At 46.5% G+C, this 26,041-nt stretch overlaps 1 protein-coding gene across 1 annotated transcript; it reads right to left on the bottom strand.

The window, feature by feature from the left end:
- Positions 1-1,578: 1,578 nt before the first annotated feature.
- LOC132572101 (oocyte zinc finger protein XlCOF6-like) lies at positions 1,579-18,224 on the bottom strand. Its single transcript, XM_060238897.1, has 5 exons — positions 17,725-18,224; positions 17,326-17,446; positions 15,263-15,333; positions 14,922-15,048; positions 1,579-4,203 (listed from the first exon to the last, which is right to left on the bottom strand). The coding sequence occupies exons 1-5, from the start codon at positions 18,145-18,147 to the stop codon at positions 2,570-2,572; spliced, it is 2,376 nt and encodes a 791-aa protein (XP_060094880.1). The 5' UTR covers positions 18,148-18,224; the 3' UTR covers positions 1,579-2,569.
- Positions 18,225-26,041: the final 7,817 nt, after the last annotated feature.

Below are 26,041 nucleotides of genomic sequence, written 5' to 3'. Positions count from 1 at the left end.
AGGACGTAATGCCAGGTAGCGGAGATATGAACTTTATAAAGGATGCAGGTAAACACAATTAAAGAGTTTAAAAAACTTTAAAATAATTGTGGCTTAAAAGATTAGCGCTATTATTGCAATATTTTGTTTATTTAACAGTCTCTGATGACTGACACCTCTTGTTCTTTTTTTCTAATGTCTATTTTTCTAATGGCTAACTTATATTATTTCTCTTTTAGAACAGTGTATCAGAATACCTGGGATTTTTTTTTTGGGGGGGGGGTTGTATTGACATACTCAAATGGGGGATATTGGCTGTTTGTCTTATTGCATAAGCGGCCCCGTGGCGCAGAGTGGTAAAGCAGCAATACTGCACTATGGTCTGAACTCTCTGCTCACGACCTGAGTTCGATTCCGGCGGAAGCTGGATTCCGGTAGCTGGCCTAAGGTTGACTCAGCCTTATCTACCATGACCCCAAGATCTCTCTCTTGGTCAGTCTCTGCCAGTTCACACCCATCAACTTGTATTTGTAGCTGGGATTCTTGCCCCAATGTGCATTACTTTGCACTTGGCCACATTGAACCTCATCTGCCACATTGGCGCCCACTCACCCAGCCTCACAATCCTCTCTGGTTCTCACCACCCTGAACATTTAGTGTCATCTGCAAACATGGCCACTTCACTGCTCACTCCCAACTCCAAATCATCTCATCTTGGCTTCCACTGGGTTCTCCCTCTACTTTTAGACACTTTTTGGTGTGTCTGCCCTCCTCTTCTGTCCAACTGGAATCTTTCCAGCCCTCTTGAATTCCTACCAACCTTTTCTTTGGAAAAAAAGTTCATCAATAATTGGAATTTGTGTGAGACCTCCACGCATGTGCCCTGTTAATACTTCTTTGCCAAGGACTCCTTGTCTGGCCATTCTCTTGACTTATTCCAGGAATCTTTTCAAAACTTGACTTCTCTCAACACCATCTCCTGACATGCATTTTAGATCCAGGCATCCATTCTGACTCCACATTAGCTTCTACAGAGCCAGTTTGATGTAGTGGTTAAGTGCATGGACTCTAATCTGGGAGAACCTCCAATTGCAGCTGCTGGAATGGCCTTGGGTCAGCCATAGCTATTGCAGGAGTTGTCTTAAAAGGGCAGCTGCTGTGAGAGCCCTCTCAGCCCCACCCACCTCACAGGGTGTCTGTTGTGGGGGAAGGAGATAAAGGAGATTGTAAGCCTCTCTAAGTCTCTGATTCAGAGAGAAGGGCAGGGTATAAATCCGCAGTTCTTCTGCCCCACTCCCTAACTATCTACCATGGCCCAGCCTGCACTATGCAGGCCATAAAAGATGGGGTGGTCTCTAGCTAATGGTTTTCTATCCCCTCAGCACACTAGAGATCTGTCTCTCTTCTAGCAGCATAGACTTCACTGAACGGTAAGCGCAGTTCAAAATGTTACTAAACTGCAAGCGTATACTAGAAGCATCAGTATAAAATGGAATTATATTCTTCAGCCTAGTTCCTATTACTGATAAAATATTTCACTATGAATACCACATGATATGCCTCCTTTCTAGCAGTAATGTGAGTTCACTGAAATCTAATTGTGCTTCTGTAGTCCTGCACATAAGCTTCTATAGAGCTGATGTCCACTTGGGTAGATTTTCAAGTTAACAAAAACTCCCTTTCAAAGTTCATTTCTAAAATAAGCCAGAAATAGTCAATAACCTATTATCCAATAAGGTTCTTCAGGTAGTTCTGATTTCTCTTCCACAATCCTCTTATATGAGCACCACCTGCCAGGAGTATATAAAAATCTTTTAAGTACATTTTTATATTCCCCAAATTCAGACTTCTCTTCTCAATTAATCTCACCAAAAGATTCTGGCAACAATGCTTGTTTTTTACATATCTGGCAGTGATTACCACAGACAATGCTGTGATCATTAATTACTAACCACAAAGTTCATATTTCAAGGTCTCGCCAAGAGGTCTTGGATCCTAGAGAAAGTCCCTTACTCCAGGGATGAAAACTGAACCAGGCAACATCTGTCCCAGCTGCATCCAGCTGTTAATTCTGCCAACGTGGAGGGTCACCATGACACAACACTGCTTTCCTCTGTGTTCTTGTCTCAGCACAGAGACAGGTTTTTCTTTCTCTTCGGGTAGAAAAGGCCTAGAGTGAGGCCTCACAATGAAGTCAAAACAATTCAGGCCTTTCAGATGTCTAACACTCCCTTGTGTGGAATCCTCCCAGCTAAAGGAGATGTGAGCTGATCTTAGATCTACTTCAGCTGACAGAGCACTGATTTATTCTTCCTGGGATCTATCTGAGGGCTTCAGACACGCCTAAGGTTCCTTCTGTAGGCTGAGCATTTGTAAGATTTCTTCTAGGTTAGGGTAAGATGTCCACGTAGATTAAAGCTTTATACAAGAGTTTATACTACTTTGACGGTTTTCATAGTCTGTGGTTGTTTTTTCTTGTGAAATAAGTGAAGTGCTCTTTTTCCAGTCTAAGGGGCTACATGGTTTCTTCTCGTGTCAGTTCTCAGGTGTTTTCAAAAAGTGCTACTCCAACTTCATCCCTTTGCACACTTTAAGGACTCAAAAGGTTTCTCCCCTGCGTGGGTTCTCTGATGCCTTTGAAGAGTACCAAGGCGACTGAATCTTTTTCCACACTCTGAGCATTCAAAAGGTTTCTCTCCTGTGTGGGTTCTCTGATGCTGTTGAAGATTGTCACTCTGACTGAATTTCTTTCCCACTCTGTGCATGCAAAAGGCTTTCCCCCTGTGTGGGTTCTCTGATGCTTTTGAAGAGTGCTACTGTAACCGAATCTCTTTCCACACTCTGTGCATTCAAAAGGTTTCTCCCCTGTGTGGGTTCTCTGATGCTTTTGAAGATTGCCGCTGTGTCTGAATCTCTTTCCACATTCTGAGCATTCGAAAGGTTTCTCTCCTGTGTGGGTTCTCTGATGCTGTTGAAGACTGCTACTCTGAGTGAATCTCTTTCCACATTCTGAGCATTCAAAAGGTTTCTCCCCTGTGTGGGTTCTCTGATGCTTTTGAAGAGTGCCACAGTTAGTGAATCTCTTTCCACACTCTGAGCATTCAAAAGGTTTCTCTCCTGTGTGGGTTCTCTGATGCTGTTGAAGACTGCTACTCTGATTGAATCTCTTTCCACATTCTGAGCATTCAAAAGGTTTCTCTCCTGTGTGGGTTCTCTGATGCTGTTGAAGAGTGCCACTGTTAGTGAATCTCTTCCCACACGCTGAGCATGCAAAAGGTTTCTCTCCTGTGTGGGTTCTCTGATGTTTTTGAAGAGTGCCACTGTGACTGAATCTCTTTCCACACTCTGAGCATTCAAAAGGTTTCTCCCCTGTGTGGGTTCTCTGATGCTTTTTAAGACTGCTCTTGTCACTGAATGTCTTTCCACATGCTGAGCATGCAAAAGGTTTCTCCCCTGTGTGGGTTCTCTGATGCTTTTGAAGATTGCTGCTGCGACTGAATCTCTTTCCACATTCTGAGCATTCAAAAGGTTTCTCTCCTGTGTGGGTTCTCTGATGCTTCTGAAGAGTGCTACTCTGAGTGAATCTCTTTCCACATTCTGAGCATTTAAAAGGTTTCTCCTCTGTGTGAGTTCTTTGGTGGTTTTGAAGATGGCCACTCTGACTGAATCTCTTTCCACACTCTTTGCATTCAAAAGGTTTCTCTCCTGTGTGAGTTCTCTGATGCTGTTTAAGACTGTTCTTGTCACTGAACGTGTTTGCACACGCTGAACATGCAAAAGGTTTCTCTCCTGTGTGGGTTCTTTGATGCTGCTGAAGATTGCTATTGAACCCAAATTTTTTTCCACCTACTGTGCATTCAAACAGTTTATCCTCTTTGTGAGTTCTTTGACACTGCTGAAGCTTGCCATTCTGATTGAATTTCTTTCCACACTCCGAGCTTTCCAAAGGTTTATGTCGTTTTTCTATTCTTTGGTTCACTAGAACCTGTGATCTATATCTGATGTCCTTTCCATACTTAATGGACTGACTCATCTTCATTGTATTGTGCTTGGGAAAATGTTCATTACGCTTTCTTCCATTTCTCTTCTCAACAAAATGGCTGTCCTTCTTTCTCTTGGGTCTGCCTCGATTCCTTACATTTCCTTTCGAGTCTTTATTAATAACTTCATCTGGCAAACGCAGCTGTAGTTCCTCACCCTCCTCATTCATCTGATCATCCTTTGCTGGAAAAAAAATGGAAGCATTAGTACCTGGGAGGGCAGGTAAGGGTCATCTGTGTGACAGACCCTTGGCCTCGTCACACTTGACTAACCTTAACAAACCCCCACCTTTCCCCAGAACATTCCGGATTTAAGGATACCTTTCAAGAACCACAGCTGAGCTCTTTCCCATAAGGAGCGGCTGATCTTTCAAATTCCACGCCCCAGAAGGCCTTCCTCCCACCTTGTCCAGTGGGGTTTAAAATTCTATCAAACTAAGAGTTGCTTAAAAATGAAGCAGAAAAGTCCCATGGGCATTCCTTGCTTGTTGTGTTGAAATAACCATGAAGGATACGGACTTTCTACCAGCTCATTTGGGAAGGGAATGCTCTCTTGAGATCCTCCTGAGGGACAAAAAATCAGGGACAAAAACGCTATTGTCCCTCCCTGGACAAAAGGAGGCTAGTTTGCGTTCGACATGAGCTAGGGCCTTCTCGGTGGCAGCACCAGAATTGTGGAATGCACTCCCAGAGGCCATAAGGGCCCTGTGGGATCCCTCCACTTTCTGCAGGGCCTGTAAGACGGAATTGTTCCAACAGGCCTTTGATATCCAACCGGGAGAGAACTGCCACCCGACATCATATAGAGTATTCAGTGATCACCGTCAGAATAGAAGAACTCGCTTATATTGTAGAGATACACCACCATGAAATGGTTTTTAAAATTTTGAATTGTAATTATGCTTTATTGGTTTTTATTGGTTTTAGCTTGTGAATATGAATGTTTTCAGCCGCCCTGAGTCCGCTTGCGGAGAGGGCGGGATAGACATTTAAAGTAAATAAATAAAATAAATAAACCTCTCCAGCCTTTCTTTAGATGTGAGCCTGTTGTCTGTCTCCACCATAGGCTCTGTGGTAGAGTTGTGGATTAATGAAGCCTCGGCCATTTATGTATAAGTTATATTGAATAAATGTCAGCAAAAGGAGAGCCAGTTTGTTATAATGGTGAAGTGTGCGGACTCTTATTTGGGAGAACCGGGTTTGATTCCTCACTCCTCCACGTGCAGCTGCTGGAATGGCCTTGGGTCAGCCATAGCTCTCTTATCTGGGAGAACCGGGTTTGATTCCCCACTCCTCTACTTGCAGCTGCTGGAATGGCCTTGGGTCAGCCATAGCTCTCTTATCTGGGAGAACTGGGTTTGCTTCCCCACTCCTCCACTTGCAGCTGCTGGAATGGCCTTGGGTCAGCCATAGCTCTCTTATCCGGGAGAATTTGGTCTGATTTCCCACTCCTTCACGTGCACCTGCTGGAATGGCCTTGGGTCAGCCATAGCTCTGGCAGCGGTTGTTCTTGAAATGGCAACTGGTGTAAGAGCCCTCTCCAGCCCCATCCACCTCACAGGGTGTATGTTGTGGGGGAGGAAGGGAAAGGAGATTGTGAGCCGCTCTGAGACTCTTCAGAGTGGAGGGTGGGATATAAATCTAATATCTTCTTCGTCATCTTCTTCAACCTCCAGCAGATACCAATCAGCCCTCCCAGGGGAGAAACAGGCTGTCCTGGGGGGGGGGGGGAGACTCTGTGGCCTGTTCTCATCTGAGCTCCCCCCTCCCCGGCCTCAATCAGGGCCCTTGTCAGATTCCCATAGGGTTGCCAATCCCCAGGTGGGGGCAGGGGATCCCCCAGTTTGGAGGTCCTCCCCCCACTTCAGGGCCATCAGGAATCGGGGTTGGGGGGGTGGGAAGAGGGAAATATCTCTTGTAGGCCGCTCTGAGACTCTGTCCTTGAAAGTTCAGCTGCTATGAGAGCCCTCTCAGCCCCACCCACCTCACATGGTGTCTGTTTTAGGGGAGGAAGGGAAAGGAGATTGTAGGTCACTCTGAGACTCTGTCCTTGAAAGGGCAGCTGCTCTGAGAGCCCTCTCAGCCCCACCCACCTCACATGGTGTCTGTTGTAGGGGAAGAAGGGAAAGGAGATTGTAAGCCACTCTGAGCCTCTGTCCTTGAAAGGGCAGCTGCTGTGAGAGCCCTCTCAGCCCCACTCACCTCACAGGGTGTCTGTTGTGGGGGAGGAAGGGAAAGGAGATTGTAGGTCACTCTGAGCCTCTGTCCTTGAAAGGGCAGCTGCTCTGAGAGCCCTCTCAGCCCCACCCACCTCACATGGTGTCTGTTGTAGGGGAGGAAGGGAAAGGAGATTGTAAGCCGCTCTGAGCCTCTGTCCTTGAAAGGGCAGCTGCTCTGAGAGCCCTCTCAGCCCCACCCACCTCACAGGGTGTCTGTTGTGGGGGAGGAAGGGAAAGGAGATTGTAGGGTCCAGTACAAAGTGCTGGTTACCGGGTCCAGTACAAAGTGCTGGTTATCACCTTTAAAGCCTTTAAAGGTTATCACCTTTAAAGCCTTTAAAGGTTATCACCTTTAAAGCCCTATATGGCCGAGGACCAGCCTACCTGAAGGACCGTCTCTCCCCGTATGAACCCCAGAGAGCACTGAGGTCAATAGGAAAGAACAGACTGACTACCCCTGGGCCAAGACAAATTAAACTACAGAATACCCGCTCTCGGGCCTTCTCGGCCGCAGCCCCACATCTCTGGAACCAACTCCCAGAGGAGGTGCGGGCCCTGCGGAACCTTGCTCAGTTCCGCAGGGCCTGCAAGACCACCCTTTTTAAATTAGCTTTTATGAATGATTGAAGTATAAATCAACAACGAAGAAAATCCGCCATCAGTACTAATCAGATAGCGTCAATGATAGTATTATACTTGTTTTAGTTAATTGATTTAATGGGTTTTAAGGTTAATTAATGCTTAATTTTAATGTTTATAACGTAACTGTTCATAATGTAACTGTTTTATTGCTTGGTGCACCATTGGTCACCGCACTGTTAGCCGCCCTGAGCCTGCTTCGGCAGGGGAGGGCGGGGTACAAATAAAATTTATTATTATTATTATTATTATTATTAGGCCGCTCTGAGCCTCTGTCCTTGAAAGGGCAGCTGCTCTGAGAGCCCTCTCAGCCCCACTCACCTCACAGGGTATCTGTTGTAGGGGAGGAAGGCAAAGGAGATTGTAGGCCGCTCTGAGCCTCTGTCCTTGAAAGGGCAGCTGCTGTGAGAGCTCTTTCAGCCCCACCCACCTCACAGGGTGTTTGTTGTGGGGGAGGAAGGCAAAGGAGATCGTAGAACGCTCTGAGCCTCTGTCCTTGAAAGGGCAGCTACTGTGAGAGCCCTCTCAGCCCCACCCACCTCACAGGGTGTCTGTTGTGGGGGAGGAAGGGAGTGGAGGTTGTGAGCTGCTCTGAGACTCTTTGGCGTGGAGGGCAGGATATAAATCCAATATCTTCTTCTTCTTCCATTAAGACATGGCTATTCCTGTCTTTCCACGCAGGCAGTGCCTGGCTGCTGATCCCCCCACCCCCAGCTTACATTCCTTAAATTCTATGCTGTGTCTGTGATTCAGTGTCTAGAGATTCGTGTCACAACTCTCTTGTATGTCCGGGGCTCTGGCCTGGCTGACAACCCACTGATGGACAAAGTGTAATGGCATCAAGGGTCTGACTACCGGTGTGTTCGTGGCATCCCACAAGAATGTTTTAATTTTGCAAAAAAAAGTATAGCTATTGTCAACGTTCCATTGTACGGTTCTCAAGAGAATTCTCTTTTCTGACTTCGGTTAAGCAGCGGACGCTGCGTTCAAGTTCTATGCTCCGAGTTTTTTTGGAGGGATGGTGGCTCAGTGATAGAGCATCTGCTTGGTAAGCAGAAGGTCCCAGGTTCAATCCCCGTCATCTCCAACTCAAAAGGCTCCAGGCAAGTAGGTGTGAAAAACCTCAGCTTGAGACCCTGGAGAGCCGCTGCCAGTCTGAGTAGACAATACTGACTTTGATGGACCGAGGGTCTGATTCAGTATAAGGCAGCTTCATATGTTCATATGTTATTTTGCTGAAGGTTCAATAAAATACATTAGGGCCTGCTTGCGATGAATGAGGGCGGCTGCCGCCGAAGCTCCAAACGCTAAGTTGTTTTATTAACCTTTTATACAGTTTTATTAACCTTTTAAACCTTTTTTCTGTTCCTTTAGGCTGTTAATTGTTTGAAGCAGCCTAACAGCAACTTAGTTAACTTTTCCTGGCTGACTTTTATCTCTTTGTTTTATAAATAGCTGGTCCCTAGGTATTTACTGGCTCGTTTCCCAGCTGATGTTTTAGAGGAATAGATGTTTTAGAGGAATAGCATGTAATTGCTTGAGAAGTTGCTAAACTTTGTCCTGTGTTTGGTAATGGGCGACTCTACGGCTCTGTAACGATAAGTCTATGAAAAACCTCTTTTAATTTTAATATATATATATTTTTAACCCTGAGGATTTTACTTTTCCCATTTTAACTCTTTTAAATGGAAGCAGTGCTCTAGAGGAATGCAAACCTCCCCTGCTTAATTGGTTAATTGGCTGGCGTCCTCACCGTCTCTGAATCTGGAAGGCTACCAAGTGGGAGCTTTGCTTACGTGGAAACTTATCACTGTTATTTCCTTGCAGGCTCTTCTTCTAACAACAGTGAATCAGTGTGCAGTGCTGCCGTTGAGGCTATATCCAGGAACTTTGCAGAAAGACGCCTAGCCACCATGGGGGTCTCCAAACGCCCAAGGGATACAGAAGATTCACTCCCACTTCCCAAGCAATTAAAAATTGGAGACTTTTATTCCATCCAGGTTCCAATTCGTAACCGTTTTGAGGTTTTGGCTGATAATGATAATGATAATGTAGTCGGCTCCAACAGTCCAATCATCAACAACAACGGTAATAGTGTTGATCATTCCAAGGACAAGGTATGTCCTACGAGCCTCCCCGAGATTAATTCCGGAGTGACTGACAACACAAAAGACTCTGATTGCTCGTTAGCTGACCTTTGCTCCCTTGTAGCAAGACCTTTGGAGCTTATGTGGAGCAATTTAGCCTCTCTGCATTCCAAGTTGGACCATCTAACTTATCTGCACAAGAATCAAGGAATAGATGCAGATGGGGGGAGACCTTGTGCGTTGGTGTCCTCCCTCCGGCCCCACCCCTCTCAGAAAACTGCTGCCTGCTCTGCCTGCAACTCGAGAGTAGACCCTGCGTGGCACCTGATATTACAACCACGCAAAATTTGCTTAACAATTTGCAGCTTCAGGGGCCAGACTCCATCCTGGAACTCCAAATTTCTGGTGTCAAGGCATCTTAAGTCGCTTCTAGCAACCAAGCAGGTTGACCTGGAATCAGAAGAGCTATTGAACAATACCAATCAGGCATTAAGGGTCCTGCTAACTTTCAGCAGCACGAAAATTCCACAGCTTCTCCTAACTAGGAAATCTTCCCTTTGCTCTAAAGGTGTCTTCCCTGTAAGAGTCTTCCAGAACATCTCAGTTGCTCCACTTTTTCCATCAGTGTCCAAAGCCACTCGGTCTGGGCAAAGGGAAACTACCATCAAAAGCACCTCTAAGCCTGCTGTTGCTATCCAAGGAAACAGCACTCCACCAAACAAGGCTATGCCAAATGACCTAATTAATTGGACGGAACCTGTTGAGTCTCCTCGCCTCTTGGGTGAGAACCCTGTGGGCCAGCCTGACTTGGAGGGTGACCTCCTGGCTGCTTACAAAAAACCTGTCTACCACTGAGCAACAACTAATTACAGCCAGGTTAGAAGAATTGAAATCCTGCTTATTGTCCTACCAAAATAAGAATGAGAAGTGTCTGACTCCTCCCCTCCTGCAAGACTTTACCACTATGCCTACATGTCCCATGCCCACCCAAAGTTCAGCCGGACCTTCTAAGCGCCTGATCGAGGTGGAAGCAGAGATTCGCCCTCTCCTGGATTCTGGGATGGCCAGCTTCATGCAGCCCAGTGTGGTCAATCTTATGCACCCTCCTCCTGAAGCACTTCCTGGTTCCAGTTTCAACAATGGCTGCATCAACTTTGATTTGAACAACTCGCTTGACCAGCTGATTGAAACTGACTGATGCCTAACAATGCAACAGTGAAACTGTTATCCTGGAATATAGCTGGCTGGGGAAGCAAGAAATGGGACTCTGATTCTTGTTCCTACCTCAAACAATTTGAGATCATCTTTCTCCAGGAAACCTGGACAGACTCTTTGATTTGCCTCGAGGGTTTTCTAGCATCCTCCCTACCTGGGTTTAAAAGTAATTCACGTGGTCGTTTCCAAGCAGGCTTGTCTTTACTAGTCTCTCGGCAATCTAAATTTAAAGTGCTGGAACTACCAGCTTGCAACCCCCTTGCCCATGCTTTTTGTTTTAGCTGTCATAGCTTTGTGTTCATTGTTGTCAATGTCCACCTTCCCCCCCTCTCCTGACAAAGCTTCGCTATGCTCCCTTTGGGATCGTATGACCGCATATCTCGAACAACTTGAGCACCTCTTTCCCACGACAGGCATGATTTTACTTGGAGATTTTAATGCTAGAATTGGTAAAGATGACCGGGACTTCTTGGCCCTCCTGAACTTAGATCCCAATGTTTCCCTCCCTTGTTTTTTTAGGTCTGGCAGGATTTCTAAAGATGCTCGCATCAACCAGGCGGGCATTCTATTTGCTAAGTATTGCATCCAATTTGATAAACTAGTGCTAAATGGCTCCTCTGACAGGGATTTCCCGGGGGAAGTCACTTTTGCATCAATCAGAGGCTGCAGCGTCTTAGATTATATTTTAATTCCTCCATCTTTTAAAGATTATTTAGTACATTTTTATATTGACAACCGCTCTCAGAGTGACCATTTTCCCCTGGTTTTTACATTTGACAATCCTCCTGATGATAACCCAGCCTGTGCAAGGGCAGACCCATCCGCTGAGTCTCTCTCTAGACTTACTTGGTCACGCAACCTTGCTGTGAGAACCCAGCTAATAATCAGCGAGCAAGCACTTGAGAATTTACGCTGTTCCCTTATGTCTTCCATGAATCCCACGGAAGTTATCTCCTCCTACGACAACCTTGTCTCTAAAGTTATTTCCCTTCTTAACCCCTCCTCTCCTGTGGTTTTTAAAGGCAAATTTAAATATAACCCCTGGCACAACAGAGAATGTCTTCGCTTGAAGTCCACACTTCGCTCTATCTATCATCACTATAGGAGCCAAAAACAGTCTGTGTTACCAAAAGATTATTTTATTGTTAAACACAAGCTGTTAGATATGGTCAAGGCCAAGAAGCTACAGCTTGCAAGGGCCCAATGGGAGCGCCTGATCGAAGCTTCTAGGTCCAACGATAGTGGGAAATTTTGGGCTTTAATCTCTGGGGACCTGCAGGGGAACCCTTACCCCACAATAACAATTTCTTCCCAAGCCTGGCACTCATGCTTTTTAAATCTTTTCAGAAACGATGGGGCAAATTTCCCCATTTCCCTTGAAACTGACATCAGTGAACATCCTGAGTGGCCACCTGTGTCCCCGGAGGACATCATTACCCTGATTTCGCAACTTAAGTCCAAAAAGGCCCCCGGCCCTGACGCAGTCATTCCAGAGCTATTGAAGTCCCACCCAGAATGGTGGACTCCACCCCTGGCTGCCCTGTTTACTATGATAAATAGCACTGGAATAATGCCCAGGACATGGACCAATGCAATCATTGTCCCCATCCATAAAAAGGGCAATCCCTCATTACCTGAGAACTATCGGCCGATTAGCCTCCTATCAGTTGTCGGCAAGCTTTATGCCAAACACCTCCTAGTGAAACCAGAAAGTTGGCTGACAACATAAGAACATAAGAACATAAGAGAAGCCATGTTAGATCAGGCCAATGGCCCATCCAGTCCAACATTCTGTGTCACACTGCGGCCAAATATATATATATATATATATATATATACATACACACACACACACACACACACACTGTGGCTAATAGCCACTGATGGACCTCTGCTCCATATTTTTATCTAACCCCTTCTTGAAGGTGGCTATGCTTGTGGACGCCACCACCTCCTGTGGCAGTGAATTCCACATGTTAATCACCCTTTGGGTGAAGAAGTACTTCCTTTTATCCGTTTTAACCTGTCTGCTCAGCAATTTCATCGAATGCCCACGAGTTCTTGTATTGTGAGAAAGGGAGAAAAGTACTTCTTTCTCTACTTTCTCCATCCCAACAAACAACCCAACAAACAACATACTAGGCCCAGAACAAATAGGGTTTCGCCATGGTAAATCCACCCTTGACCACTGTGTCGTTTTATCACACCTAGTTTCCAAATACAGTGGGAAATCTGGCAACAAACTCTTCGCTGCCTTTTTAGACCTCAGGGCGGCGTTTGACTCAGTTCCTAGAGAGTTGCTCTGGGTTAAGTCGGCCAGGATCCACATGGATCCCAGATTGCTTACCCTGATTAAAAAACTGTATACACGCACCAGCTGCCAAGTTAAGTACAACCTCCAGGGCAATCTAACTTCGGGAATCCCAATTTGTAAGGGTGTGAAACAGGGCTGTATCCTTGCCCCAGCACTTTTTAATCTTTTTTTAAATGATCTACCCCCTGTTTAATATGCAATCGATGGGCATGCCCCTAAAATTGCTCACCGTCACGTTCCCATCCTTTTGTATGCGGATGATGCCGTCTTACTGTCATGTTCCCAAATTGGATTGAGGCGTCTATTACACCAAGTTATGACCTACCTCAATAACAACGAGTTAACCCTGAATTATGGGAAAACAAAGATTTTAGTTTTCTCTAAATCTTGGCAGCAACAATTGTGGTCAGTCCAGCGAAACCCTATTGAACAGGTCAAAAGTATCAAATATCTGGGGGTTAATTTTTCCTATAACGGGAACTGGGCAACCCATCGCAAGGGCGCTCTAACAGTGGCAAGAACTAGTGCCTTGGCTATTGCCCGTTTCTTTTATTTGAAAGGGAACCGATATGTCCCTTTGGCCCTAAGAGCTTTTAATGCGAAATCTAGCCCCCAACTTTTATATGGTGCCCCTATATGGATCAGTGCCTTTGATCACACCACTGAAGGCCTACAATCCTTCTGTTTGAGGAAAATTTTGGGACTGCCCAGCTGTGTTCCTTATGCTGCAATTTGCATGGAAACTGGACTGTTGCTGCTGGAAACTCGCGCCTGGCTTTTGACCTTTAAGTTTTGGCTGCGCCTTTTATTTAATTCTGATCAGAATTCTTTCACCTTTTTGATGCTGATGGACCATCATGCATCCAAATGGCTGACCCTGATCCAAAAGAAAATCACATCCATAGGAATTTCCTTGGATGCATTTTATTTATCCTCTGCTTCTGCGGTATTTCAATCCATCAAACGTAGACTACTAGATATCCAGTTGCAACATCTAACTGAGGCAGCTCGGAAAACTTGCTCCCCAAGCTATCTGGGTTTATCCCAGATTCCTGGGCTTTTAGCTCCCTATTTCCTCTTTTTAACTGATCCTCCCCAAAGAAGAGCATTCATGCTGGCTAGATTTAATGCATTACCATCGGCCATCCTTTTCGGAAGATACCACAGAATCCCCCGCAATCTTAGACGATGCCCTTGTAGTCAAGGAGTCATCGAAACGGTCCCTCATGTTCTTTTGGACTGCCCTTTTTATAGCAGTCCACGTGCAAGATATCTAGATCCACTGCTTTCTGACCATCAAGACCTTTCTGACAATGCCAAGGTTCGTTTTCTACTCCACGGGAAACACAACTTTGTCACTACCCACGTTGCTTGCTTTTTACAGGTTGCGATCCAAATCAGAGAGGCTTTGACTCATGCACAGCCTACTGCTATTTTATGTCATTTAACTTTTGCTGGTTTTTTCTAAGGTTTTATTATATTCTATAGTGTCATTGTTGGTTTTAAAGTATACTGTATTTTTGTATTGATGCCAATAAAGGTCTATGGTATGGTATGGTATGGTGTCTTCTTCTCTTCCTCCCAAAACTTGGTTCTAGCCAGATCCCATCCAGTAGTAAACTTAAGTGAGGCAGTACCCCAAGTAGAAGCCTGCTGACCTGGTAACAATTTTTTCCTGCAGAGACGGACAATGACCATTCTTATAGGGGAAGGACAGAATCCAAGCAAGAATAAAAGAATAACTTACCCCACATTTCCCCACTTCCCTTCCAAAAAGCGGCCTTCTCAACATACCTGGCTTCCCTCTATCTTTCCCACCTACCCCAGAGCCACCCCCCCCCTCCAAGGCCACAACACACGCAGCAAATTTTTGGCACCCTTTGTATTTCTCCCCACAATGGGCCTTATTCCAAGTAAAAGAATAAAAGGTCAACATCAAAGCACAGAATCCCAACCAGTGTATGGGGGGATCGATCATTTCCCGATAACAGCCAGAGCCTGTCGTTTGCTATCCCATCCATGGGATGGGAGCGTTGTAAAAGCTGGCAACAAAGAAATGAGGATCTGGACCAGGGGTCGGGAACGCTGGCTCTCCAGACGTTTTTTGCCTACGACTCCCATCAGCCCCAGCCATTGGCCATGCTGGCTGGGGCTGATGGGAGTTGTAGGCAAAAAACATCTGGAGAGCCAACATTCCTGATCCCTGATCTGGACCCTTCTGGAGTCTTTCTGAGGGCCTCTCATCCCACCTTTACCTCAGTCCAGGACCCCTTCTCTAGCTTGGGTGATGGCCACAACACTGGCCTCAGATGCCTCTGGACAAGTAACGTGACCGGAGTCAAAACGGCATATTGTTGTTCAGTGTTTTGATTCATGCCTCATCACAATGGCGGAATTCACACCTTTGGCACCTAGAAAAGATCCTTACCCAGAGAGGCCACGTTCCCATAGTTCTCCAGCATGACTTCCCTGTACAGAGCTCTTTGTCCCGGATCCAGCAGGGCCCACTCTGCCTCCGTGAAAGAGACGGACACCTCCTCCAAGGAAAAGGGACCCTGGAAGAAAAAGAAGATTCCCTCCTCATCAGAGGTCAGGCCAGGCAGAGATTGCACACTGGAAGGGAGTAGCCTGGAAGGGTACAGGATGTAAGGCTTGGGGGAATGGCTTGCAGACCCTCTCTTGCCTGGAAACCTTACAGAAACTGCAGGAGCAAAAGCCCCACTGAGAAAGGAGGAGGGATCCAGACTGTCCCCTGCTCAGATCCCTCACCTGGACTGTAGACGCAGCAGCCGTTTCCACACTTCTGAAAAGACAGCGATTCAACAGCGTCTCTTCACTGCCTGCGAGACAAAGGAGGAATGAGGAGTGTTTTCAGGGACTTGCTATTCCATGGGCTTGTTTGTAGAAAGAATGGATGTGATTACTAAGAGCCAGCATGGTTTTCTCAAGAACAAGTCATGTCAGACTAACCTGATCTCTTTTTTGAGAAAGTGACTACCTTGCTAGATCAGGGGAATGCTGTAGACATCGTTTCTCTTGATTTCACAAAGGCTTTTGATAAAGTTCCACATACTGTCTTGTTGACAAGTTGGTAAACGGCTGAGAGGTGATATGATCACCCTCTTAAAGGACTTGAAGGGCTGTCCTATAGAGGATGGTGCGGAATTATCAAAGATTTCAGGTTTTCACGGCTGGTAACATGATTAAGGTTTGTAGAATCCTTCGGGATCAAGAGCCTAATGGTGTGGAATTGTTTTCTGTGGCCCCGGAAGGTAGGACCAGAACCAAAGGGTTGAAATTAAATCAAAGAGTTTCCGGCTCAACATTAGGAAGAACTTCCTGACCATTAGAGCAATTCCTCAGTGGAACAGGCTTCCTCGGGAGGTGGTGGGCTCTCCTTCCTTGGAGGTTTTTAAACAGAGGCTAGATGGCCCTCTGACAGCGATGAAGATCCTGTGAATTTAGGGGGAGGTGTTTGTGAGTTTCCTGCATTGTGCAGGGGTTTGGACTAGATGACCCTGGAGGTCCTTTCCAACTCCAGGATTCTATGATTCTATCTTGCTTTGTGCAACCCCTTCCCAGAGATGTGATGCCCTCTCTACACTCACCTAATTTTTAATGAAAAAATGAGCTGTGTTTCTCGAAAGTTTATGCTAAAATAAAATTTGTTAGTCTTAACAGTGCTACTAGACTCTTTCCACATTTTAAAATACTTTATACTAAATTCTGGGACCTGAAAGCCTCAAGCATTACAAAGGCTGCTGATGCTCTGCTCTGGTAAGACCTCATCTGGAGTATTGCGTTCAGTTTTGAGCACCACATTTTAAGAAGGATAGAGACAAGCTGGAACGGGTCCAGAGGAGGGTGACGAAGATGGTGAGGGGTCTGGAGACCAAGTCCTATGAGGAAAGGCTGAAAGAACTGGGAATGTTTCGCCTGGAGAGGAGGCGGCTGACAGGTGATAAGATCGCCATCTTCAAGGACTTGAAGTGCTGTCCTATAGAGGAGGGTGTGGAATTGTTTTCTGTGGCCCCGGAAGGTAGGACCAGAACTAATGGGTTGAAATTAAATCAAAAGAGTTTCTGTCTCAACATTAGGAAGAACTTCCTGACCATTAGAGCAGTTCCTCAGTGGAACAGGCTTCCTCCTTGGGAGGTGGCGGGCTCTCCTTCCTTGGAGGTTTTGAAACAGAGGCTAGAGGGCCATCTGACAGCAATGAAGATCCTATGAATTTAGGGGGAGGTATTTGTGAGTTGCTTGCATTGTGCAGGGGGTTGGACTAGATGACCCTGGAGGTCCCTTCCAACTCTAGGATTCTATGTATTTCAGAGGGGGTGGAAATGAGGTGGTGTGACACATCACTGTTCCATTGGCCCACAAGTGACTTGAGATAGGAGGGGCTGAGAGAGCTGTAACAGAAACCGCTCTTGAGAGAAAAGCTCCTGAGAGGTGCCAGTTCACACCCTGCTAGTCCTCCTCCAGCATCCGGTTTCCCACAACGGCCCATGAGATGCCCCATAAGCACAGGTAAAGAAGCCAAATCCTCCCATTGTTATTGGCCCCCCAAAAGTGTTTTTCAGAGCTCTGGTGCCCCAGAAGGAGGAGGAGGGTGAGACCGGAATATTTTAATTACTGTAAGAACTGCCTTCCATGAACTTGTCTAATCCCCTTTGAGAGGAATCACAATTAATGGACAATGAGTGCCACAGATTCTGTGCTGTATGAAAAGGTGTTTAAATTCCACACACACACATGCACACACCCCGCCACAACTCTCTATGCAACAAATTCACTGAGTGCCCCAATCATATATAGGCACAAAAAGTCTTTACCACAGGAAAGGGAAAGAGCATCTTGGACACGCTCCACAGCCTGCGCCCTCTGCCCTTGCTCCAAGGAAGCTCCTTCTGCCTCAGGGAATGCAGCTTCTTTCTTCCTGGATGGGGCCCACATCTGAAACAGCAGCAAGGGAGGGGGGAGTAAGAGATGGAATGGAAAAGCCACCAAGGAATGGATCCTGCCCCACTCCCAGACTCTGCACCCTTCCATCAGCAGAGCTGGAGAGTTACTTGGAGGGATCAGAAGTCCTCTAGAAAAAGAGGCTGCTAAAAGAGGCTACAAACATTCCCATTTGGATGACTGACACTTGAACAAATATCTCTCAGAGACATCTTAGGACAAGGCCAGAAATAATTCCTTGAATTAGACAAACAGGAGAGAATCCCTCTCACCTGTCCTGCCTGCCTCTTCTCCTCTGCCTGACTCAGGAGGAAACCTTCGGCCAGGGCCACCGCCTGGGAACTGGTCTCCGGCCCACATCCTCTGACCCAGCCCTGCATTTCCTGGGGCAGGAGAGTCAGGAACTGCTCCAGGATCACCAGGTCCTGGATCTGCTTCTTGGTGTGCCTCTCCGGCTTCAGCCACTGGCTGCAAAGTCCATGGAGCTGGTTGCAAACCTCTCGGGGCCCATCGGCCTCATGGTAGCGGAACTGCCGGAAGCACTGGCGATGCACATCTGAGGTCATGGTATCCTTAGCCAGGGCCTCTGACACAGCCCTTTCCCAGAATTCAACACCATTCCCAGCGTGGAGGAGAAAGGGGCCTTTGCTTGCCGTCTTGCCAGTTCCAGGTCCTTCTGGGTCCTGCTCTTCCATCTCCTGCCGGTCCTATTGAGTCGCTTCCATCTGTGAAAAGATGCCTTTGTTCACTTGCCGTGAAGAGAGGCTGCTCTCTGGGGGGAAGGAGAGACACAGATAGCAAACATGTCACAAGTGGAAAGGAGAAGGAGAAGAAGAATTGCAGATTTATACCCCGCCCTTCTCTCTGAATCAGAGACTCAGATTCTCACAATCTCCCATGTCTTTTCCCCCCACAACAGACACCCTGTCCTGGGGCCTAGTCCCTAAAGAAAACCAGAGCCCTCAAAGGACAAGAGGGACTGGTGACCCCTTTACCATCACAGGCTTCTAAACATAAGAACATAAGAGAAGCCATGTTGGATCAGGCCAATGGCCCATCCAGTCCAACACTCTGTATCACACAGTGGCCTATACACACAGACACACACAATGTGGCTAATAGCCACTGATGGACCTCTGCTCCATATTTTTATCCAATCCCCTCTTGAAGCTGGCTATGCTTGTAGCAGCTGTCACCTCCTGTGGCAGTGAATTCCATGTGTTAATCACCCTTTAGGTGAAGAAGTACTTCCTTTTATCTGTTCTAACCTGACTGCTCAGCAATTTCACGAGTTCTTCTATTGTGAGAAAGGGAGAAAAGTGCTTCTTTCTCTACTTTCGCCTTCCCATGCATTATCTTGTAAACCTCTATCATGTCACCCTGCAGCTGACGTTTTTCCAAGCTAAAGAGCCCCAAGCGTTTTAACCTTTCTTCATAGGGAAAGTGTTCCAAACCTTTAATCATTCTAGTCGCACTTTTCTGGACTTTTCCCAATTCTCTTCAAAAGGCCTGAAGTGTTAGGTGAGAATTCTGTCCCAGCTCCCATGGGGGGACCCCAATTCACCCTTACAGAAGGGCTGTTTTCCAACCTCCAATGGGTGTACGACTCCAAATCCTTCTTGGAAATGGGCACGTATGAGAGATAGTCCGACTGCTATTAGAAGGTTATTCAATCAGCTTACGGAAAAGCTGGAAGCAGTGAAACGTGATGAAAAGCTTGGCGATCGCGTGAAGGCGATTCTTTCCTTTGTCGCCGATATCTGAGGTTAGACTCTGCACAGCAAGGAGGGTTCGGAGTTGTACACCCAGTGGAGATTGGAAAGCTTCTCCGGAGTTGCTTTCTGTTTGCATATTTTTACTGCGTTGCCACCGTTTCTTGCTGATCCTACTTGGACACCGAGGAAGGACTGATTCCAAAAGTGGATGGAAGCAACGGCTGGTTGCAGCCATACCTGTTTAGGAATTGGAGTTACACCTGTCTGGGAATTATGGGACTTCAGGAAGTCCTTCAAACAAAGAAATAACATTGCACGTCGTCTTCGTAAAATGGACTGTAAAATATTTCTTGATTATTGCATGTGAATATTAGCCAGTATCATAATGCCCCTGTATAAATTAACAAATCAGCCAGTATCATAATGCCCCTGTATAAATCGATGGTGCGGTCTCATTTGGAATACTGTGTGCAATTCTGGTCACCGCACCTCAAAAAGGATATTATAGCACTGAAAAAGTGCAGAAAAGGGCAACTAGAATGATTACAGGTTTGGTACACTTTCCCTATGAAGAAAGGTTAAAACGTTTGGGGCTCTTTAGCTTGGAGAAACGTCAACTGCGGAGTGACATGATAGAGGTTTACAAGATTATGTATGGGATGGAGAAAGTAGAGAAAGAAGTCCTTTTCTCCCTTTCTCACAATACAAGAACTCGTGGGCATGAGCAGTCGGGTTAGAACAGATAAAAGGAATTCCTTCTTCACTCAAAGAGTGATTAACACATGGAATTCACTGCCACAGGAGAAGGCGGCTACAAGCATAGCCAGCTTCAAGAGGTTAGATAAAAATATGGAGCAGAGGTCCATCAGTGGCTATTAGCCACAGTGTGTGTATGTGTGTGTGTGTATACATATATATATAAATTTTTGGGCACTGTGTGATACAGAGTGTTGGACTGGAGGGGCCACTGGCCTGACCCAACAGGGCTTCTCTTATGTTCTTATGATTGACCCTTCGGGGCCCAAAGGCCTCTCCAACGGGCCGGAAGGAGCACTGCACCAGGACGACTCCAGCCTTCCCCTCCCCAGTTCATAGCCAAGCTGCCCCCCTTCTGATCTCCTTTTGCAGCCTTCCACGCCCTCCCTCCCCTTCCCCCCCTGCTGCCCCAGAGACCCCCCCCCCAAAGCATTTGAAGCTCACCCGGTCCAGTCCTGCGGTGTGTGTGTGTGGGGGGGGGGCTGACAGCAGAAGAGGCAGGGAAGGAACTGGGGAGGGGGCACTGGGGAACCAGGACCCCCCCCTCCCTCTCCCGGCTGCCAGCTCTGCAGATCCCCCCCCCCCGCCCCGTTTGCAGAAAGTGGACTTGGATTCTGGGTGCAGAAATGCAGCGGGGGGGAGGGGAGGGAAAGGCAATCTCAGGGGGGGGGTCGCCCGGGGCAGCCTGCAAAAAAAAGCAAGAGCCCCCCCCTTCCCATCCCAGCGAAAGCAGCCAGCTAAGGGGTGGGGGCAACAAGGGAACCCCGCCCGGACCAGAGGGGCCGCCCCTGCACGTGTGCGGAACAAGCTGAGCCCGGGGAAGCCCCCCTCCCCTTCCCCCCCCCCCCCGTCTTGCCCGAATCCTCCGCTCTGCTCACCTGTCCTGCTGCTGCACAGGTGCAAAGGCCGGATCCTGCCCCCCGCAGCCGGGGAGAGGGAGGCGCTGCAGGACCCCCCTTTCCCTCCCCCCGACCCCTGGAGGAGGCGGGGCTGACCTCCCTGGGACTTGCACGGCCTGCTGGGAAATGTAGTCCCCTGCAATCCCCCCCCCCCCAGGAGGGAGCATCACTGCCCCAAAACAGGATCAGACTGAGGGAGGTTGCACTTTGTAACTGAGAATCCTCTTCCAAGATGCACACATGAAAATGCTTTGCACCCAGAACAGCTTCCTAAGCATTTAATAAAGCATTAGGCTTCCTCATGAGAAGACCTTCCAGCCCTGCCCCACCCCCCACCGCCCTCAAACTGGAGTATGCGCACACAAAATTGATATTTTGGGATTTGGATATAATGGACCTGAAAAACACTGGTATTTCTCAATATTCCCAAATCCCAATATTGGGATTCAGAAAATAATTGAGATTGCCAAATTTATTCAACTCCATTATACCCTATTAGGGTTGCCAATCCCCAGGTGGGGACAGGGGATCTCCGGGTTTGCAGACCCCTCCCCCCCGCTTCAGGGTCCTTAGAAAGCAGGGGGAGGGGAGGGAAATGTCTGCTGGGAACTCTATTATTTCCTATGGAGATTTATTCCCATAGAAAATCATGGAGAATTGATCTGCGGGTATCTGGGGCTCTGGGGGGGGCCCCCTGTTTTTTGGGGTAGAGGCACCAAATTTTCAATATAGCATCTAGTGTCTCTCCCCAAAATACCCCCCAAGTTTCAAAAAGACTGGACTGGACCAGGGGGTCAAATTCTAGCTTTAACAATTTATTGATAGCATATGGTTACAAAACTTAATTATTTCTTAATTATTTCAGTATTAACCCATATGACATTTCAATCCCCCCTCCCTCCAATGTTGACTTCCCCGAGGTTATAAATTCAAATTCAATACTAAAGGTACTACTAACTGATCAAAATTCAATATATATGTTCTTACTACTAAAAAATTGTCCAATGTCTTTTTACTTTCCACTCTTTCTCCATATATCCTTTAAATTTCCTCCACTCCCTTTTAAATATCTCTAAACCATAGTCTCTTAGTGTTCTAGTTAGTTTGTCCATTTCACACCACGATAAAACGTTCATGGTCCAGTCCCATTTCTCCGGTATTTTTTCTTGCTTCCAAAGCTACGCATATAGTGTCCTAGCAGCTGACAGCAAGTACCAAATTAGAGTCCTGTCTTCCTTTGGAAATTTTTCTAATTGTAATCCAAGCAGAAACGTCTCTGCAGTTTTCTTGAAGTCATAGCCCAGAATTTGGGAGATTTCTTGTTGTATCATCTTCCAGTATTCTTTCGCTTTTTCACAAGTACACCACATATGGACGAAAGAACCTTCATGTTTTTTACATTTCCAACATTTACCCGACATTTTCTTACTCATCCTAGCCAGTTTTTTCGGAGTCATATACCACCTATACATCATCTTAAAACAGTTCTCTTTTATATTCTGACAGGTTGATATCTTCATTGAGTTCTTCCAAAGGTGTTCCCATGCATCCATTTGTATTTCTCTATTCACATTGATTGCCCATTTGAGACTTTACTACTTCTTCTTCTGTAGACCATTTCAATAATAACTTATATACTTTTGATATCAGTTTTTCATTATCACCAAGCAGGACCCTTTCCAGTTCTGTTTGTTCTCGTCTAATTCCCTCCGATTTAATATCATTTTCCATCAAGCTTTTAATTTGTTGCATTTGAAACCAATCATACTTATTATTTAGCTCTTCCGAGGATTTTAATTCAATTTTGTCTCCTTGAATCTTGAGCAGTTGATTATATGACATTTCTCTTTCTACAACGGATTCAGCTGTTATTTTTATTACTTCTGCTGGCACTATCCACAGCAGTTTTCTCTCGTCGCCGTATTTCTTATATTTTGTCCAAGTACTTAGTAAAGTATTTCTAACATAATGGTGAGAGAAAAAACCGTCCATTTTATTCTTCCCATAATACATATACGCGTGCCAGCCGAATTTATTTCCATGGGCTTCTAACCATAAAGGTTTTTTGTCTAACAGCATTATCCAATCTTTAATCCATGTCAAACAAACTGCATCATGATACAATCTTAAATCAGGAAGTTGGAAACCCAGGGGGTCCAATTCTGTGAGCCCAAAAAGAAGCTGCCCCTATCCGTCATTATTTCCTACGGAAGGAAGGCATTGAAAAGGTGTGCCATCCCTTTAAATGTGATGGCCAAAACTCCCTTTGGAGTTCAATTATGCTGGTCACAGCCTTGATCTTGGCTCCACCCCTAATGTCTCCTGGCTCCACCCCCAAAGTCTCCTGGCTAAACCCCACAAAGTCCCTAGATATTTCTTGAATTGGACTTGGCAACCTTATACCCTATGGGACCGGCGAAACTGGATAGTTTAAATGGGAGGAAGATATTAAATACCTCCCCCCCCCCCTTTGGAGTGGGTGTGGATTTAAATGGAGCACTGAAATGACTTCTTCCCATTTCATCCAAACAGCTGAGAGGCAGGCCCTCTGTCCTGGTTGGTTTAAATAAGACGAGGTCTTGTGTTTTGCTCCCCCTACCTCAGAGTGGGGAGAGAAACCAGAGTGCTGAAATGGCTTCCTTCCTGCCACACCGTACGGTTTAAATGGGAAGAAGCCATTAAAACCCTCCATTTTGCTCCCCCCCCCATGTACTCCCATTTAAACAAAACACCCGAAAGGCGGAAACTCCATGCCAATTGGTTTAAACGGGAGGAAGCCATTAGACCCCTCTGTTTTTTGCTCCCACCTACCTTGGAGTGGGGAAAGAAAAGAAGACCTATAACTTTTTCCCCCATGGCCCAATTATTTTTACACATCTCCTTCATGGCCCACTAAAATTCAGGGGTGGAGCCAGGAGACAGGAATTGTGTCATAGACATGGGGGAAGGAAGGAAAGAAAATGGAGCTCAGGCTTTGCAGCCTGTGTCAGTCTTCAAGGCTAGCTTTTCTCTGCACAACACAGAGATGGGGGAAGGAAGGAAGCAGAGCAGAACTCATACTTTGCTGGGGGCGGGGATAGCTTTGGCTTTTCTTGTGACCCACTATTGAGGCTTCTGTGGTCATGACCCTGCAAATGGGAAACACTGCCCTAAAGCATCCAACCCAGAGCAGGTCAGCTGTGGGGAGGAGAAATATTCTCTGTAAAAAAAATTCCTCTTTGCACTCTTCAGACTGAGTCCCTGAGCCCCCCTTAACACCCCCTTCACAGCTCCCCCGCCCTTTCCTTCACCCCTGCCCCCTAAGCCCACTCTCCTTCCCCTTCCTTTAATCTGCTCCCTCCTTCTCCCTCCCCAAATCTCGCTCTCTGCCCACCCCCATTCCTTCCTAAATGTTCCTCGGGAAGCCATTTAGACTTCCTCCAATCTCCAAAGGCACTGGATTCGGATTCTGCGCTCAAGTCCGCTACAAAAACCTCCTTCCTGGCTCGGCTAGATGCTCACGACTCTTAAGACTCTTTGGTGTGAACTTATATCTCCTTTCTCCTGTATTTTTTGTTATTATAAGACTGCCTTTGTTGGAAACGTCAGCCTGGAAAGGTACTTCAACAAGAGGACTTACAACAAAAATGCATTAAAATGCTGAAGATTTAAAGTGTAGAGATAATAATATGTGGCAGTATATGTATTTTAAGAAAGTATATCAGATGCAGACCTGTAGTCTAAGAAAGTATATTACATGCAGATGAAGATATAGCTGTAACTATAATTTCCTATTCCCTCTTACCCCTAACTTTCAGAAAACTAATAAAACTTTTAAAACGGGGCAGGGAGGGGACATGCGGCTCGAAGTAGGGTAGGGACAGAGGTTGGGAGAGGGGAGGAGAACAAAGGCAGGCAAGAAGAAAACTGGGTGGGAGCGGATGGTGGTCTCTTTCACTCCCCCACTACATCTCCCCCCCCCCCGCCTTGCTCTTTGCTTTGGGTCTTGCATTGCAGCCCCCCACCCCATATCCCGCCCCCCCTCTTCGAGCTCACCAGATTAACTCCCAGTCTCCAAGATGCACAGGTGCTTTCTTGCAAGGGGTGAAGGAGGAAGAAATGGCTCCGCCCCCCCTGTTTACAGCCCCTCCATGTGCCTCTCTAGGACTGCTAGTCCTCCCCTCCTCTCTCTCTTTAACTCTTCCAGGGAGACACAGAGAGAGAGAGAGAGAGTGCTCATTCTTTAATGGAAAATAGGACACGTGGTGGGACTCCTATATGCAATGTTGCCCTGGTTTCTGCCAGTTCTCTCACCAGGAATTGGGAGCCCTTCTCCCCCCCAAAAGAGGTGCTGGTCCAGGGGACACTGGGGGATCCAGCCACAAAAAGCCCCCCCCCCCCAAACAACAACCCCTGCTTAGAGAGGATTCCAGCCCTTCAAGGCAGCCAGGAGACAAAATGCCAGCAGGGCAGAGAAATGAAACCGATGTTGGCATTCCTTGGCAGAGCCAGGCCTGTTTGAAAGGGATGAGGATTTTTAGAAATCACACTGAATATCATGGTGTGTGTGTGTAGTGGCATGTCTGTAAACTGGTTTTGATGTTTTAATAGGGATGCCAGCCTGGGGGTGGGTGGCAGTGGGGGTGGACAGACTACAGAAATCAGCTTCCCTGGAGAAGATATGGATGCTTTGTTTTTCATATTATTCCTAGGAAGAGGACTCATTTGGGGCACCAGCTCCCAGGAGCAGAGCTCTGGACCTCTAAATTTTTACTGTGCTCTTTCTTTCTTACTCCCCCCCTCCCTAAAAAAAAAAACACCTCAACCCCCAAAACCTTGCTTCTGAGCATCATTGTTCAAACCCCCGTGAGAATTTTCCTGAACCCAAGATGTGACAAACTTTCTACTATCCCCCCCCCCCCGAAAAAAAAAGGGAGAATAACCCATACGTATAAAGCGGACAGATGGAAATCTTCATCATGTTACTGCGGCTACATAGGAAAAAATAATTTTTAAAGTACAATGAAGTAAGGTTTTATAATTACAGTTACCACCATAGAATCATAGAGTTGGAAGGGACCTCCGGGGTCATCTAGTCCAACCCCCTACACAAGGCAGGAAACTCTTCCCCCTAAATTCACCGGATCTGCATTGCTGTCAGATGGCCGTCTAGCCTCTTGTTTAAATTAAAATTACTCTGTTGAATTACAGTTATAATCCAAGAGCATTTAAAGGTAGAT

The sequence above is a fragment of the Heteronotia binoei genome, chromosome 5 (genome assembly GCF_032191835.1).
Source record: "Heteronotia binoei isolate CCM8104 ecotype False Entrance Well chromosome 5, APGP_CSIRO_Hbin_v1, whole genome shotgun sequence".
In the NCBI taxonomy this organism is placed as follows: domain Eukaryota; kingdom Metazoa; phylum Chordata; class Lepidosauria; order Squamata; family Gekkonidae; genus Heteronotia; species Heteronotia binoei.
This window is presented reverse-complemented; position numbering and strand designations above follow the sequence as displayed.